General features: G+C 41.6%; 3 protein-coding genes across 4 annotated transcripts; 1 reads left to right on the top strand and 2 right to left on the bottom strand.

The window, feature by feature from the left end:
* Window positions 1–1,126: 1,126 nt before the first annotated feature.
* On the top strand, window positions 1,127–7,204 carry LOC125892327 (protein disulfide isomerase Creld1). The gene is made up of 11 exons (XM_049582275.1): window positions 1,127–1,605; window positions 2,691–2,811; window positions 2,912–2,994; window positions 3,336–3,446; window positions 3,550–3,641; window positions 3,766–3,945; window positions 4,052–4,147; window positions 4,245–4,328; window positions 5,377–5,472; window positions 5,560–5,700; window positions 5,786–7,204. Exons 2-11 carry the CDS (start codon window positions 2,695–2,697, stop codon window positions 6,004–6,006), a joined length of 1,221 nt encoding a protein of 406 aa, XP_049438232.1. The 5' UTR covers window positions 1,127–1,605; window positions 2,691–2,694; the 3' UTR covers window positions 6,007–7,204.
* A 975-nt stretch (window positions 7,205–8,179) lies between these two features.
* On the bottom strand, window positions 8,180–10,187 carry LOC125891627 (uncharacterized protein D1044.6-like). The gene is made up of 6 exons (XM_049581006.1): window positions 10,166–10,187; window positions 9,934–10,067; window positions 9,696–9,823; window positions 9,500–9,559; window positions 9,222–9,411; window positions 8,180–9,038 (listed from the first exon to the last, which is right to left on the bottom strand). Exons 1-6 carry the CDS (start codon window positions 10,173–10,175, stop codon window positions 8,928–8,930), a joined length of 633 nt encoding a protein of 210 aa, XP_049436963.1. The 5' UTR covers window positions 10,176–10,187; the 3' UTR covers window positions 8,180–8,927.
* A 412-nt stretch (window positions 10,188–10,599) lies between these two features.
* mbd4 (methyl-CpG binding domain protein 4) lies at window positions 10,600–16,087 on the bottom strand. 2 transcript variants are annotated; one of them, XM_049581525.1, is made up of 8 exons: window positions 15,947–16,087; window positions 15,510–15,825; window positions 14,724–15,385; window positions 12,300–12,380; window positions 12,060–12,194; window positions 11,817–11,966; window positions 11,564–11,667; window positions 10,600–11,475 (listed from the first exon to the last, which is right to left on the bottom strand). In XM_049581525.1, exons 2-8 carry the CDS (start codon window positions 15,680–15,682, stop codon window positions 11,401–11,403), a joined length of 1,380 nt encoding a protein of 459 aa, XP_049437482.1. In that variant the 5' UTR covers window positions 15,683–15,825; window positions 15,947–16,087; the 3' UTR covers window positions 10,600–11,400. The 2 variants fall into 2 exon arrangements, with proteins under 2 accessions (XP_049437482.1, XP_049437483.1); XM_049581526.1 differs by having other exon boundaries at window positions 12,300–12,365.

The following is a 16,087-nucleotide window of genomic DNA, read 5'->3' as shown; positions in this document are numbered from 1 at the left end:
GTTTGCAGAAGAACATCTTTTCATTTGTTTCACATGCAAAAGATTTATTCCTGATCCATAAAATCTATAAAGTGGCACTACACAGCAGACAACAATAACAAAGGAACCCTAAAGGTTTTGACGGGTAAAATATTTAGTTCAACATTTTCTGAATGATTGTTTTTAATCAGTAAATGCAGTCATCTTCTACAAATGTCTACATACAAGTTGTTAAAATGTACTTTAAAGGAACAGTTCACCCCAAAATCCAAACTATTTCCTATTCGTCCTCTTACCTGTAGTGCTATTTATATAGATTTATCTAGATTGTTTACATTTAAGTTGCAAGAAGTGTTGAAGATATCAGATGTAATGGAACTAGATGGTGCTTGGCTTGTGTGCCAAACAAACATCTGAAAAACTCAACAACAGTGCCTCTTTCCAGGAATCATGACCAAATCAATCCACAGACCTTGTTGTGAGCAGTTTTTACCAGACTACACTTAGACTATCACAGCACAGGAGGAAGCATGTATCTACTGCTAGCTCACCATGACAACACACTGACCGCCCACAGGACAAATTAGCAACCTACACATATTTCACACCATGGATGGCTCCTATATTGATATTTTGACACATGCAATGATGCTTAATGATTAATATGTACGTTGATGCTGTCCACTGTCAAGTCTGTGTATGTGTCAAGACAACACAAGCACAATAGCGTACACTAGGGCCCGTTATATTAGTATGCACTGGGGTTTGTTGCAATTTCCTTATGCCACTGGCCGAGGAAAATTAGCTGCAAAGCTGAGCAGCTTTCCTGGGGTGCCTTGGTGATAGTAGAAAGAAAGTAGGTCCTGCACGAAACTGCTCACAACATGCTCTGTGGATTATCATGAGTGATGAGGTCATGGTTTCTGTAGAGAGACATTGCTGTTGAGCTTTTCAAATGTATTATTTTGGCTCTCTGAGCACCACAAGCCGAGTGCCATCTAGTTCCACTATATCAAAGAGAGAGCAGACATCTCTACAGCTGATATCTTCAACACTATGCACCTCACAGCAAAACAATTAAGATTGTTAATTGTACAACAGATAGGAGGAAAAAATATGTACTTTCGATTTTAGTGCGAACTGTCCCTTTAAATGCATCTCCACTGCAACTGTGGACAGTCTGTCAAGCAAGACCTGCGACATTATTTGTTATTTAAATATCTTGATGGACATGTTGGGATATTCTCAGTGTGACATCACTGGCAAACAGAGTCAGCCTGTGTAAGATTAGCTGTTGACTGATTGGCTGATGAATTAAATCCCAGCGGGTTTGGGCGGTGTCATATCCTGTGGGGCTCAGCTGTGTGGAAAACAGAACCAACTGGAAGCTGTTCATTCATCCCAGCGCGAGGCTACTAGCACCGCGCGAGCCTGTATGAGCACCACCAGCGTTAGCCACTTAGCTAGCTAAGTAGCTAGACATTCAGCTGGCTTTCCCACTAAAATGGCTCACTTGAAGCATAAAAAGTGGCTGTACAAGATGTGAAACTGTGCCTGCAGTGCGTGAACCAGCAGGGATTCAGACAATCATCAGTGGTGCAGTGGACGTGGTGGCTTTGCAATAAGGTAAGACCAGCGTAGCTACAAGAAGTAGTTTTGCTAGCTAGCAAACACAGAAATAACAACGTTGAAGACCACTTAGCATATAGTTAACGTTAAATAACGTTCAGTAGACTTTGGAGATACACCGGACAATGATTAGCGTTAGCTTAGCAGCTAACTATCGACCTCAGCCAGCTGCTACAGTCGTTGGCTAATTGTGTGTGGTGCTGATGCTGAGCTAGCCAAGCTAACACTGGAAGAAGACCATCCCAACCACTGAGATATGTGCTTTTAAACAAAACAAAATTAATATAACATTTGGAGACACGTCACTGAGATACTTAAGGACTGTATTGTGTGTAATGTTAGGTTTGAATGTAACGTGAATTATGAAAAATTACTTAAATATGTATATATTTGACGTCGCAGAGGGTGAGCTAAATATCGGACAGCAATAATGCAATCCAGTTTAGCTACAAAAGCTACAGCTTAAAAATAGATAATATGGGCTACCACCACTTTCACATTATCCAAATAAATACTGAACATTATGCTTCACATAAGTAATGCTGGTGTATATAGTTCATAGCTTTGGATTGGATGGCTTTACATTGTGCAGATGTTCCTGTTGTTTTGTCCATTCTCTCTACATATAGTAATAATATGTAAAATCCAGTTAATGCAAGTTGTGTCAGTGTCCCTAGAGAAACATAATAATAATAATGCATTTTGTTTCTAGGGGTCTTTCAGAGACATCTTACAAGCAATGTTTTCATTGATCTTAAAATCAAACAATTCAGTAATATATAATAAACGTTAATGAAATGACTAGACAAAAAACATGATTATAAATGATAGGTATAGAATCATTGTAATAAAATCATCAGTGCAAGACTGAATATGTGTCACCACTAAATCACACTGAATATGCCAGCTTAAAAAGGTGGAAAGGGAGTGAATATTGCAGATGTCACATATTACATGATGCTTAAAACCTTTATAAAAGTTAATGTGTATTTTTATGATACGTACTCGGATGATCACTGTTTCCAAACACAAATATTTTTTTAGATTTGCCTCACATTACTGGTTTTGTGTGTTTTCCGAAGGATCATGTGGTGGGCCTGGCCGTTCCTGCCTGCTCTGGTGCTCCTCTCAGAGCTCTCTGTGGTCAGAGTCCAGACCGCACCATGCCAGACCTGTCGAAAACTCACAGAGAGTTTCATTAAGGTACTGCAGTTAAGTTAATGTACCGTTAGTTCATGCTTGTCTTCTTGGGCCAAGTTTTCTTTCCAGAATTTCCTGAGTCTTGTAATTTTCCTTTTCTTAGGGCTTGGAGAGAACAGCCAACAAGAACTTTGGGGGAGGAAACACTGCCTGGGAAGAGGAAAAGCTGGCTAAGTATGCACGCAGGTGAGAGAACATTGTAACCGGAGTCGCACCTACACTTTATTGAGTTACTTGATCTATGGGGGTTGTGGAGTCAGTCAATACTTGGTATCACAAATGCCAAGAAGAAAACTTTGGTCTTTCTTGCATTTCTTTTCCTGGAATCATTCAGAATAATTTCGGAAGTCCTTGATATTGTGTAATGTGTGAATGATTACATAAGACTATATAGACATGAGTCTATTTTTACAGTCCACTTAGAGGAGTGAAACCTCTCAGTGGACCAGAGCTTGGCTCCACTATCTGTTGGGGGTGGGTGGGGGTGTTATTCTGACTTTCATCTCTAATTGCTTCTCTTGTTTCAGTGAGACTCGGCTCCTAGAGATAGTAGAAGCTGCTTGTGAGAAAGCAGATTTTGAATGTAACCGGCTGCTGGAGCAGATAGAGGACCAGGTGGAGACATGGTGGTTCCACAGGTAAATCTGATACATGCATTTTTCATTGTTTTGTTTCTTGTTCAGATGTAGTACCATGCCCCTGTTTTAACTTAATGACTGACATGATGTATATGTCCAATAGGCAGCAGGAGGCACCAGACTTGTTTGAATGGCTGTGCATAGAAGAGCTGAGACTCTGCTGTCCACCTGGACGCTTTGGACCGGACTGCAAAGGTATGAAAAAAATTAAGAATTTAACAGATGCTTCTTGCGTGTAGAAAAAAATCACCATACTAATTCAGAGCCTTGGCTTTTAAGCGTTCCAGAGTACCACTAATAGTATATTTATCCAATACAGAGTGTCCATCCGACGCTAGTGGTGTGTGTGGAGGTCTGGGCCGCTGCGAAGGGGAGGGGACTCGTCTCGGAGATGGAGAATGTGTCTGTGATCCTGGATATTCGGGCAATCTGTGCCAGAGCTGTGCTGATGGCTACTACAGAGAGAAAAGCTCCAACGACAGCAAAGGAGCCTGTGCAGGTTGAGATTCAAACAACTGTTTTCTACTTTCTACGTGTATTCATTCCTGTTTGAGGTCATCTAAAATTGACCTTCCCACTGTCTCCTTGTCTTTCACACTTTGTAGCTTGCTACCACTCATGTAAGAAATGCGCAGGGCCACAGGACTACAAATGCCTCGACTGCAAACCTGGCTGGATCCTTCATGACAACAAGTGCGTGGGTGAGTTTGGCTTTAGAGGTCATGTGGTAACATGTCATTGACTCTGTGCCAGTTTTCTGCATGCGTGTTGTTTGACTGGCCTTGTATGTCATTTTAGACATTGACGAGTGTGGAACAGAGCTGGCCCGTTGTCCTTCTAACACCTACTGTCACAACACTGAAGGATCATATGAATGCAGAGGTATGTTCTCCTGTGAAGGGACTGTTGTCCGCATACTGTTTTGTACCTGATGACATCATGCAAGTATGCTTTCCACAAAATTTGTAGATTTTTTGCAACTGGTGTGATATTTCTTTTTCAATTATCAAGTGTGCAAAAAGGCAGGTTTTAGTAGGGATGCACTGACTGAAATTCTGGGCTGATACTGATGCTTTAAATAACAATTTGAGTGTATACCAGTGTTTTATTGTTACTGTTCCCCCATTTGTGCTGGGGAAACAAAGAAATCTTCTTCATAAAAAAATAAGTAAACTCAGGCCTTTCATATAACATTTTTGAACCATCCTCTGTAAACTCCTAGGGACAGTTGTGTCGTCTAAGTGCATTGAGATGCACTTAGACGATGCCACGTGATTGGCTGATTAGCTATCTGCATTAACAAGCAGTTAAACAGGTGTACCTAATAAAGTGATTGTTGAGTGTATGTTATATTGATGTCAAAACCTCAACACATTTTCCTACAAACAACTGTATTTAAGTTCTCACCAAACACTTTATTTTAGAAGATAACATTTAAACACATCATGATAACGTTCTAACTTAAATTTGCCCAATAGTCCCAATAGTTTTCTGAATAAAGCTCGGGGGAAGATCTCTTTTCATCCTGAACACACTTTCTGTTGTCGCTGGGATGACAGGATGCTGGTAGTCCCGAGCCCTGCTCTTTTGCCTATGCAAAACATCGGCCACTGCAGTCATGTAGTATCATCTTATTTGCTGACAGGCTGATGGCAGACAACAAGTCAAAAATCGGCCAGTGCAGATGTTCAGCTGATAAAATGGTTCATCCCTAGTTTTTAGGGTGGAGAAATTTGAATAAGAAAAATCTACTGTATCTCATCACAGTTGTGAATGGTTTTCTGCAACTACTGATTATTTTTATTGGATCAACAGTCCAAAACCCCCAAAACATTAATCATATAGTCATCTTAGTCATATGACAAAGAAAAGCATTCAGTTATTCATACAATATAACGCCTAATGGCCACTGTGCTTTTGTTGTCTCCAGGCTGTGACCAGGCGTGTGTGGGCTGCATGGGAAGTGGTCCTGCCCGCTGTAAGAAATGTGCACGTGGCTACAAATTGAACGGAGCAAAGTGTCTCGGTAAGGATGTACTGCTTATTTACTAAATTTCTGTGCCACAGCTCTGTAAGTTTTTTTCCATAAACTGTTTTTTGTCTCATCTCATAGATATAGATGAATGTAGTGATCGTGCAATAGCGTGCCCTGGGCTCAATGAGGCCTGTATCAATGAGGAGGGCTCCTTCCACTGTGACTGTGCTGAGGGATTCATCAGAAGAGACAGCATCTGTGTTGAGAATAAACCTCCTGGTAAGCAGTCGTAGCAGTAAAATACATATATTGCTAAAGGCTTCTCATTTCTGTTGGCTGAGTTTCTTTCCCTCTACCTCCTCAGCCGGCCCAGAGAAGGGGCTGTTTGACGACATGACAGATGACGAGGTCCTTGTACTGCAGCAGATGTTCTTTGGCGTTGTAATCTGTGCCATAGCTACGCTCGCTGCTAAGGGTGACATGGTTTTCACGGCCATTTTCATCGGAGGTGTAGCTGCCATGGCTGGTTACTGGCTGACAGAAAAGGGAGACTACATGCTGGATGGATTTCTGAAGGGACGCTAGACTGTCCAGGGCCAGGAGAAAGGACACTGGAATACCGGCCAGTTAAGGTGAATAAGACTCAACTGAGAGCAGGAAACTATCACTGCAATGCTAGCCTTTCAGGGATTTACTTGGGGAGTTACTTGAAAGGGCTTGGGTTTATTTATGTTACTAAATAGGATAACGCAGGAAAAGGTGAGAACTTGAAGGCTATGAAGCCGCGAATCTTGAAGAGGAATAACAAATCAACGCTGCACTGATTAAAAGGAAGTGAACTTAATCCCCTACCTCAACTTTGTTGGGAACAAGGGTGACATGAAGACCACTACTGATTGTTAAACGCTATTATGCATTTGGATGTCTCATGGCCTCAATGTTGAAATGATGTCGTTTTCTTCCACACAATCAAAACCTCCCGTCCATCACGCCTGCCATGTTTTTCATATCTCAATGCCATAAAGCAGAGGGTTTCCCATCGGCTGAGTGGTATGTAAATTTTGGCTGTGTCGAGTCACTGCAACGCTCAAGATTCTTGCAATGGGCATGTTGTCAGATAAGGGAATTTTTAGCAATTTCCTCAATCATCCCAAAAAGAAAGCTCATTGAAACTCTGGGATATTTCCATTACGAGTCACTGGTTCTTTATTTTCACAGAATGACTTTTTACCTCCTAACTTACCGAATGATTCTTTTTAGTGATAATGCATGAAAACAGGATTTGAAACAAAAGGTACTTTACCGTATATATTAATTTATCGTCGTATTTTGGCATGGAAGACTGACTTCAACAGCTGCTGGATCACCCACACTACTGATATTGATAGTGTGTGTGTGTGTGTGTGTGTGTGTGTGTGTGTGTGTGTGTGTGTGTGTGTGTGTATGTGTGTGAGGGAATGTGCTTCGGTAAATAACCAGATCCGATCTAGATGATTAAAGCCATTTTCTGTTGCCTTTAATTTATTTTGAAAGCAATATTTATTGGGAAGGTGTTTATCATGTTTTGCTCCTGACATTTCCTCTGTGTATTTTTGTGTGCATTTTCAATGCAGTTTTTTTTTTAGTGGGTTTAATTGTAATTCTAGCAGATATAGTAGCATCATGTTAGAAAGCCACTGAAGCATCACTTTTTACCCAACCATCTACTTTGTCTTTGGTTTTCATGTGTAGAAAGTTTACCACAAAGTCGTTCTCTGTTATAGATGTTTGCTTTACAATAAAAAGTCTGTCACTCGTGTTTTTTATTAGAATGTTTTAATTTCATTTCCTCAAAGAGAATGAGGAAAAACAAGCTTGTGGAAAAAGATTTTCTGCGATCACATTTTGCATCCTAAATTGTTGGACATACTAGTCAGTGACTGGGAGAAACCCTTAAAAGCAACATCATGCAAGAATTGGCAGTTTTGCAATTTGGTGGCCCTGGAGATTTGGAGTTGTACACCACTGCCCTAAATATGGATGATCAGTTAGCTGCTGTAGAATCAAATTGGGGTCTGATCTCAGACTGCCCAAACTCCCTGCTAGATCCACAGACTTTCTGTTGCTGCTATTACACAAGTTCAATCCAGTGCTGCCACTGGCCGCAAACCCACTTTGACCCCTGGTGCTGAATTTGAGTTGCTACATCCACTAAGTAAATGTCCATCTCTAGAGCTACTGCACTCTCCTCCCAGCGAATAATTTCCTAGCGGTGGGAAGTAAAGCAGAAGGACTGTGAGGTATGCTATCTAGCTAATTCTTTGTGGTCTGATAAACAGAGATAGAGAGCAAGAAAGCTCTACAATTAGATATGATTTTACCCATTTAAAATATTCAAACAAATAGAAAATCAATATGTGGCGGCCCAAGTTGATATCGTGGTGGGCTGCCACAAATAAATCAATGTGCGGGAGACACTGAACAATGACAGATGTACACACTGCTGTTGGCCTGTTACTGTTTTCCAGTCAACCATGAGACGGATCACTCCAGCTTATGTTACGACAGTATAAACAGCTTGCAACCCCGCATTAGTTTGCTCAGTTATAATGTATAATTCATGCATTGCTAATGGTATGTGAGGTTTTGATTTTTAGAACAACAGTTCTTTGCCTCTGCCATAATGTCGATATTGAGTATACTGAGCTAGCCTCTGTAAAGCATAACTTCTTACAGGAGATACCACCTGCTCACCAAAGTTACATAGTGCAAAGAAAGGTGTTAGGTGCCTGAAATGGGAATGAAATAGACATTATTCTCCACCAACAACATTATTTTGAAGTTTTTATTTTAAGGTTAAAAAAAAAAAAAGGAGCATTATGTTACTTTAAGGGGGAAACTCCATTGATTAGACAGAATTATTGGGAGGGCTGCTGCAGATGTGAAAAATTGTCCTGTATCTCCAGAGGGAGCTGTGCGAAATATGAATTTAAGAAAAATGTTGTTTGGGACTAGACTACGAGTTTAAAAAAAAAAATATATTGGGATGTGGAGTTGGACTCTACTATATCTCTGTATCCTGCTCCTCATCTCTGCTTGAGGTTAGCAGCTCAAGGCTACATTAGCCATTCCTAGCATAACACACCCAAATCTCCAACAGAACTATTTGTGGCCAGGTTGTATTTTGGGTAATGTAGGCACAAGGAAAAATGCACAGAATAAAAAAGATGATATCTCTAGTATCAATGTTGATACTTTACCAAAAAAAAAAAAAGCCGATAAGAAAATTTTTTTAAAGTAAGATAGGAAATAATCTGATGCTCTAATCTGATGCCAAACTTCATTTGGTTTTTCCCAGTTTAGAAAATCATAGAAATATCCCTTTAAAGTACTTTCAATGGCTATTACAACACTAATTACATTTATTATATATGTTGCATCCCATTTTCATCTGTCACTCATGTATGCCCCAAATGCTGCAGCGAGACCAGGGTTTCAAGTCTTGACTCTGGATGTCGAGGTTCAGCTTATTTCAGTGTTCCACTCCAGTTAATGGGGTTGAGACGCAGCAGCTCTCTCTCCTTTAGCGTCTCCTGGGAGCGTGTTAGTGCTCTGTCCCTCCAGCTCTGCTCCATTAGCTGTACATACACACAGGCACACACACACACAAACAGCAGAGATGGAAAAACCTCAAACACACACCCTATATTGTTGTAACCCAAGAGCATCCCACATGTTGAAGCATTACCAGGACACTACTGTGAGTGACATAAACTCAAAAGCATTAGCAGTGGATACATAATGTATGTGTGGGACCGTACCCTCTTGTTCTCATCTCTGTATGCTGTCATTGCTTTGCTGTGCCGGATCCTTAGCTCACTCTCGCTGGACAGGGCGAGGCGGTCCACTTCTTGTAAATGCTCGGCTTCCTTCTCTTTACTGGCCAGCTGCAGCTTCAGTGCTGCACATTTTTCCTCTATCTGCCTCTTTAACTGCTCTCGTAACTCCTTCCTACAGGACAGAGAATGACTTGTCTGTGTCATTGATGAATGTTAATAAGTATACAGAGAGAGTCATTAGTATGTGTTTATTATCATACCTGTACTCTTCTCTCTCAGTGCTGGTTCCATAGAAAGGTTTTCTCCACACTTGATGATACCTGACACATCAACCAACTAAGTCAGTGACTTTGACTTTCAGCTCTCTAAAATAAAGATGACATCACTAATTCTCAGTTTAAAAAAAAAAAAAAAAAAAAAATCAGTTACAGTAAGTCATTGCACAGATGCTCCTACCTGTGGTGCTCTCTTCTCTGCATAATTAGTGTCCTCTGGTGGTTGTGGTGGTGAACAGCTGGCGTCTCCAGGCTGACGGTACGTTTAGGGACCAAAGGTGGATGTAAAGGGTTCAGTCTTGGAATACTCTAAAGAGCAGATTTAAGTTTTTTTTTTTTTTTTTTTTTTCCTCAAACAAACAGCATCTTCATATTGGACAGTCAGACAGTGACTTAAGTGGAAATGAATCTTTGCTGACCTGGCTGCTTGTCCACAGCCGGGCAGAGTCTGAGATGCTGGGAAATATCATGGGAGTGACCACCAGGCAGCGACTCTGCCGGACAGGAAGTGTGTCAGGGATACACACTGGTGTGGAGGCTATAGAGATGGCTGCTGTGATAGTGAAGAGTGAGACGAGCAGTATAACAGCATGTTTAAGATGTTTACAAGTAGCACTAACGTAGAGAACAAACAGGAAACAGTTTTCTTACGTAGTCTCATTTTGTCGTTCAGTTTCTTCTGTTTGCCCACCAGAGACATCTTCGTGGAATGAATGTCAAATCCTGCACTATTTAATTATCTTCTAAAAGTTGCAGTTCTGATTTGTATTGAATCATAACTCAAAATGTAAAGCAAATAACTGCACTGGAGCTAGTTAGAGATTAAACTGTGACATGCCTGTGCATTCACTGAGTGTTTTGCGGTGGCAACAGTTGCCTTGGGAATCAGGTTACCAGCCGCCAAAAAGAAAGCTGCTGCATGGACTGTGAAGTCATGCTTCAGTACACCCAAAAGACATATTATTAGCCTGTGACAATAGACTAACCAGAGACAGTCGGAGGATGTCTCCAGTCTCATCTACGTATGAGGATGTGGAACAAGAAACCCAGTTGGAAGACTGACTGAATGATGCACTCAAGAATCATTTCAACATTTAAACCCCTTAAAACATTTTTATTAAATATTGAGTAAAACTTTTAAAGGAAGAAGAAGGATGAAGTAATATCACTGCATAATTTTAAAGGGATTCAGGTATAACATTGCAAGTTAATAATAACAGAGTTGGGACCAAGTCATTGTATTGCAAGTCACAAGTAAGTAGTAGTCAAATCCTAAGTGAAGACAAAGTCCCAAGTCCCAAACATTGAGTTTTGAGTCCCAAACAAGTCATAATGCACTCTTCACCACATGTAATGCCATTTTATCAATGAAGCTATAATGTTAGCTAAGCTTTAGCTCGCCAACTATGTTAATATTAAACTCAACTTGCGTTGGTGAAACTTCAAATGTAAAACAAAGCTGGAAGTTGTGTCTCTGACATTTTGCATACTGCAAATCTTTTTCTGTTGACCACCACTTAGTTTTTATACATTGAAGAAATAATCATTCATTTTTCCCAACCTGCATTCAGTTACGTAACATGAGTTCTTCATGGCTCTCTCTTGCAACTTGATAAAGTGTTGACTTGCTGGGAATGCATAGTGTGAATGTTAGTTGATTCGGAAAATGAAGGTTAGTTGACTGATTTGTGGCATGCTTTTTAAAGAACATTTTGTAAAGGCTCAAGTCCAAGTGAAGTCACAAATCATTGAAGTCACATGACTCGAGTCTACACCTGTTAATCATAATGTTAATACTGTAATATGATCTTATTGTTTATGTGATGTGATTGTTTTTCTTGTCTTGGCCGCAGCAAATCTTCTTGCAGCCCGTAATGCATTGTGTTTCAGATTCCAAGTCTTTCATGGTTCTCCCACAGCCACTCGTGGTACTTGTTTAACATGTGATCTTCAGGTTTCACCTGCAAAAATAGCAATAAAATATCAGATTTGTCATTAATGAACATTACAAAACAAACCGTCATCCAAAACCGTTGCAATTAGACTCACCTCTCTCCACTCCCCCACACAGAAGATCCTGTAGGAGTCGTTGCCGTACTTCCCAATGCCGTGCAACTCGATGGGGTAACGCCACTGTTTAGTTAGATAATCATCTACACAGGAAAAATGGATTTTGAGGTTTTTGTTGCTGCTCATGTTGCTTCACATATTCTGACTGAAACTACACAAATGTACAGTGAAAACACTGCAATCATACTGTTATTACTGTGCACAGAAGTGGACACTGGACAAGCACACTCACCTGAGAAGCGTATTAGTGTTTTGGCTCTGAGTTCATACAGGCCTAGTGGCTTCATAAGTTCAGACAGGGGCTTCCAGTCAGCCTCACGTGTCACCTCTGGACTCGGGTAGCGGTCGAAGAACTGCCACAGCACTGGTATGGCCATCTTGCCTGGAGTAGTGATAAAAAAGTATACAAATGCTACACTTGAGTGCTAGTTGATAGAATACTGTTGCAATGCAGCATGTGTGTGCTGGAGCTTACCACTGGTCTTATTCAGAAAAATAGTGGCCACCAGGAGCTTCCAGGGATCATGGAACAGAGTTTCCTGTACGAGGTTGTAGGGGGAGCGAGGGGGCGTCCACTTCTTGAAGGCCTTCCTCCTGGGTGGGCTGAGGCCTGTGTATGGACAGTTAATTGTTGAGGTGTGCTTTATATCTTGCATATAAATATACTCAAGCTTTTTCTTTGCTTCTTGTATTTCATGAAACATTTGAACATTACCATCTCTGAGGGGCTGTCTGCTGAAGTAAGGGCTTATTTTCCGTTTGCCTTCCATGCTCTTGGACTCTAGGCGACAGGAAACTTTTATATTAAAAAAAAAAAAAAAAAAAAAAAAGAACACATTTCTGATGTCACATAGTGGGTGCTTTTCATCTTGTGCTTCCTCGCATCCTCTTCACCCTTCACCATCAGGGAGGAACTTCCAATCCCTTAAAAGCACCTTGAGGAGACGAGAGAGGAGGCTTCCGGGGAGCTATCCTACACAGAGTCTTTTATCAAGTGACGTGACGCATAAATGCCACACCTCCAAATGTGGTACAGTAGTTGACGTTGCTTTAGACTGATGCTATGGAATGAATGATTGCTCATGTGGCAGCTTTGGCTCCTCTTTCCTTGTGTCTTTTTTTGCATCTTTCTCTCACTTCCTGGCAGGGAGGAGCCTAGACGCGAGGAAGGGATGCGAGTGCAAACACTCCTGCCTAGGAAGGAATGGCCATCACTTCACGTTAATGAGAGGCAATATAGCTCTCTTTGTTCTTTCCTTCTGACTTATGCCATGTTGGTTGTGTCCTGTGAGTTAATTTCAAAATAATATTTGATTTACTTTTATTGCTGCACATTTTTTTGTGATGTTTGATGTTATGTTAATAATTTTGTTTTCTCTCTGCAGAACTTGAATTACAAACACAGATTCATGAAGAGCTCTACAGAGAACTGCTCTGCATTTTGATCCGTGGACTCCTTTTTATCTTTGGGTCTCTCAAACACACTAACCACGAGCCATTAGATTTGAATCTCCAGCAGAGCACCTCCCTACAGAATTGGAAATGAGGATAGAAGAGTAATCTCAGAAGTATTTATATGTATGAACCCAAACACCTTTGCAAACAACGGAGGAATGACTGTAGGGAGGCACAGTTGGTGACTTCAATAACACTTGTTAGAAATTCAAATGTAATAAGATACAACAAATGAATTTTACTCTAATTTGTTTTTGTTTTTTGATCATGCCTGAAGTTCAGCGACTACTGAAATTATGTGTTTGATGCCGTTAAAGATGCTTTCTACTTGTTACAGATCATACAAGTGGCCTCCATCAAGTATATTATTCAAAACCTGGGGGGCTGGAGCCTATCCCAGCTGACATTGGGCGAGACGTGGATACACCCTGGACAGGTTGCCAGACTATCACAGGGCTGACACATAGAGACAGACAACCATTTACACTCACATTCACACCTACGGACAATTTAGAGTCACCAATTATCCTGCATGTTTTTGGACTGTGTGTGTGTACTCCGGCTTCCTCCCACAGTCCAAAGACATGCAGGTTAACTGGTGACTCTAAATTGCATGGGAGGAAACCAGAGTACTATTCTGACTGGACCACAAGTGACTCACAAATGTATCAACACTTTATTTTTAAGCACAGAGAATTTCTGGCGCAGAGCTTTTATGTTGAAGTGCCGTTTCCTGCTGTAGAGTGAGTAAATAACTGACAGCTTCTTGACAGTGATGGTAAAGTAGCTCCATGACATGGCCAAATGCAAGTGTGACGCTGAATATATTAAACTGTGTGGACCTTGAATTAATGACTAATGGACCCTGTGGCCGGACCAGTTGGGAACCATTGCATCAGTGTATAATGACATAAAAGTAGAATCGTGTAGCTTAGCCATAGAGCTTAGTATTAGCATTAGCGGCACGGTGGTGCATTGGTTAGCATTGTCACCTCAGATTGAGAGTTTGTATGTTCTCCCCGTGTCAGCGTGGGTTTCCTTGGGGTACTCCGGCTTCCTCCCACAGTCCAAAGGCATGCAAACTAGGTCAATTGGTGACTCTAAATTGTCCGTAGGTGTGAATGTGAGCATGAATGGTTGTCTGTCTCTGTGTGTCAGCCCTGAGATAGTCTGGTGAACTGTCCAGGGTGTACCCCGCCTCTCACCTAATGCCAGCTGGGATAGGCTCCAGCCCACCTGCAACCCCTAACAGGATAAGCGGCTACAGAAAATGAATGAATGAATACAATGAGCCCTTCATATCTAAAGAGGGACAGGTCCCCTTCGATGGAGCCAGCCATGTTGCACTGCCATGTTTCTACAGTAGCCCAGAATGGACAAGTGGCCTTTCATGTTTTTATGTTACCTAAAGGCCACTGTTTATTCTCCTACATGGAAAAGGAGGGATGAGGGAAGGAGTACTCAGATGGTTGCAACCTCGCTGCTAGATTCTACTAAATCCTAGACACTGCTCATTTAATGCATTCGGTTTAAAAAAGAAAAGACAGTGTTAAGATGTGAAATTGCAGGGATTGTAATGCATTGTATAGGATGCTGAAATTTAAATTAAAATGAAGTAGATCCAGGGAAAACTAACTTGAACTGCTATTTTTACAGGCTGTGAGACGGAGTGGATCATACTTACTATTCTGGGAATCTCTCACCGGCGTGCAGCTCTCACCAGTGATGTCAGGTAACAACACCTCCTGTTCGTCATCTCGGTGGCTGTCAGCCTCAGCCTCCTGTTCAGAATTAGGCGTGTTGTCACCTTTGCTGTGAATGTGTATGTCATCTCCACCTCGTTCACCCTCACCCTCGCCCTCGCTGTCAGTGGCAGGTTCGACTTTCAGAGTCGGGACAGAAGGCTGCGAGTCTGCCTCTTTGTCCTTGTGAACAGTGAGAGTGTTTTCTTGATTGCTAGATGGAGCCAGTCTGAGAAGCTTCTCTCTCAGCTGACCCGGCCTCTGAGGGCTCTTCTGCAGTTTGTCGTCATCTTGTGTGGTTGAAGGTGCAGCAGTGTGCAACACTTCTGTGTCTTTAGTATCACTTCTCAGGGAGGAAGAAGCCTTTTTAGATTTATTTGGAGGCGAATCCAGTATTTGTGTCACATCTGCTGTCCCCTGCTGTCCATTTGATTGTCTTTTCTTTCTTCTCCTCTGTTTCACTTGGGCAGGGAGTACTTGTGAAGTGGTGACATCATCCTTGGATGCAGTGAAATCAAAGAGGTCTATGTCTAAGTCACCCTCTCCATCTTTCAGGAGGAAAGCCTTCAGGGATGCTTTTGAGCGGAACCTCAGCCCTTGGGGACTGAACAAACAAACAACAGAGAGAAAAATCAATTAGACACTGATCTAACCGGATCTGCAAGGCACTTAGTCACGATCAAGGTATGATTACATTCAGACACAATTACAGGGAAACAATGAGCCACCTTGTAATGTAGACGTCCATTTTGCCTGCTGTCTTTCCTGCTTTCCGCTGCCTGACCTCTCTGATCCAGCCAAGGGGCAACTTGGAAGTGTGGCATGAGTCATCCTCGTCCTTGTGACTTTGGTTATTTATGTCTCCATTGCTTTCCAGCTGGAGTTCACAGCTAGGATGCATTTTGAGAGGTGTGTTGTTGATGTTGAACCCAGTTGAGAGGGCGTGGGATTCTGAGGTGTTGAAGCTCACTGTTGTCAGCTCATTGTCCAGTAGCTGACTTTTTACTCCCACATCAGCAGCTATCCCTTGTCTGTCTTCTTCACCTGTATCGCACATTGATTACATCCTTTATAAACTTTCACATAAAGTACCACTTCAAATATCATGGATCTAACTGAACAGCAGATGTTTACGTGTTAAACAACAATAAAATTATTGACTTACCTCAAACTCCTCTTCTCATAGGGTGCAGATTTATGTGTCCTCTCCCTGTGTTGCCTCCCCAGACTCTGATGTAAACACACTGCTGCCCGCTCTTTCCTCGCCTTGCACACAAGAAGACAGGAAGTAGCGCTCAGGCCCGAG

The sequence above is a fragment of the Epinephelus fuscoguttatus genome, linkage group LG7 (genome assembly GCF_011397635.1).
Source record: "Epinephelus fuscoguttatus linkage group LG7, E.fuscoguttatus.final_Chr_v1".
Taxonomy (NCBI): Eukaryota; Metazoa; Chordata; class Actinopteri; order Perciformes; family Serranidae; genus Epinephelus; species Epinephelus fuscoguttatus.
Note: the sequence above shows the minus strand (reverse complement) of the source record. Positions and strands in the feature narration are given on the sequence as shown.

Excerpts from the sequence above, each read along its gene's own strand:
- LOC125892327 (XM_049582275.1), top strand. The coding sequence starts at position 2,695 with ATGTGGTGGGCCTGGCCGTTCCTGCCTGCTCTGGTGCTCCTCTCAGAG. Across the intron at positions 2,812-2,911 it reads TCACAGAGAGTTTCATTAAG|GGCTTGGAGAGAACAGCCAA; the intron begins GTACTGCAGTTA and ends TCCTTTTCTTAG. Across the intron at positions 5,701-5,785 it reads TGTTGAGAATAAACCTCCTG|CCGGCCCAGAGAAGGGGCTG; the intron begins GTAAGCAGTCGT and ends CTACCTCCTCAG.
- LOC125891627 (XM_049581006.1), bottom strand. Across the intron at positions 9,824-9,933 it reads GGCTGTGGACAAGCAGCCAG|AGTATTCCAAGACTGAACCC; the intron begins GTCAGCAAAGAT and ends TCTGCTCTTTAG. Across the intron at positions 9,412-9,499 it reads ACTGAGAGAGAAGAGTACAG|GAAGGAGTTACGAGAGCAGT; the intron begins GTATGATAATAA and ends TCTGTCCTGTAG.
- mbd4 (XM_049581525.1), bottom strand. The coding sequence starts at position 15,682 with ATGCATCCTAGCTGTGAACTCCAGCTGGAAAGCAATGGAGACATAAAT. Across the intron at positions 11,967-12,059 it reads TTTTCTGAATAAGACCAGTG|GCAAGATGGCCATACCAGTG; the intron begins GTAAGCTCCAGC and ends TCACTACTCCAG. Across the intron at positions 11,668-11,816 it reads AACACTAATACGCTTCTCAG|ATGATTATCTAACTAAACAG; the intron begins GTGAGTGTGCTT and ends TTTCCTGTGTAG.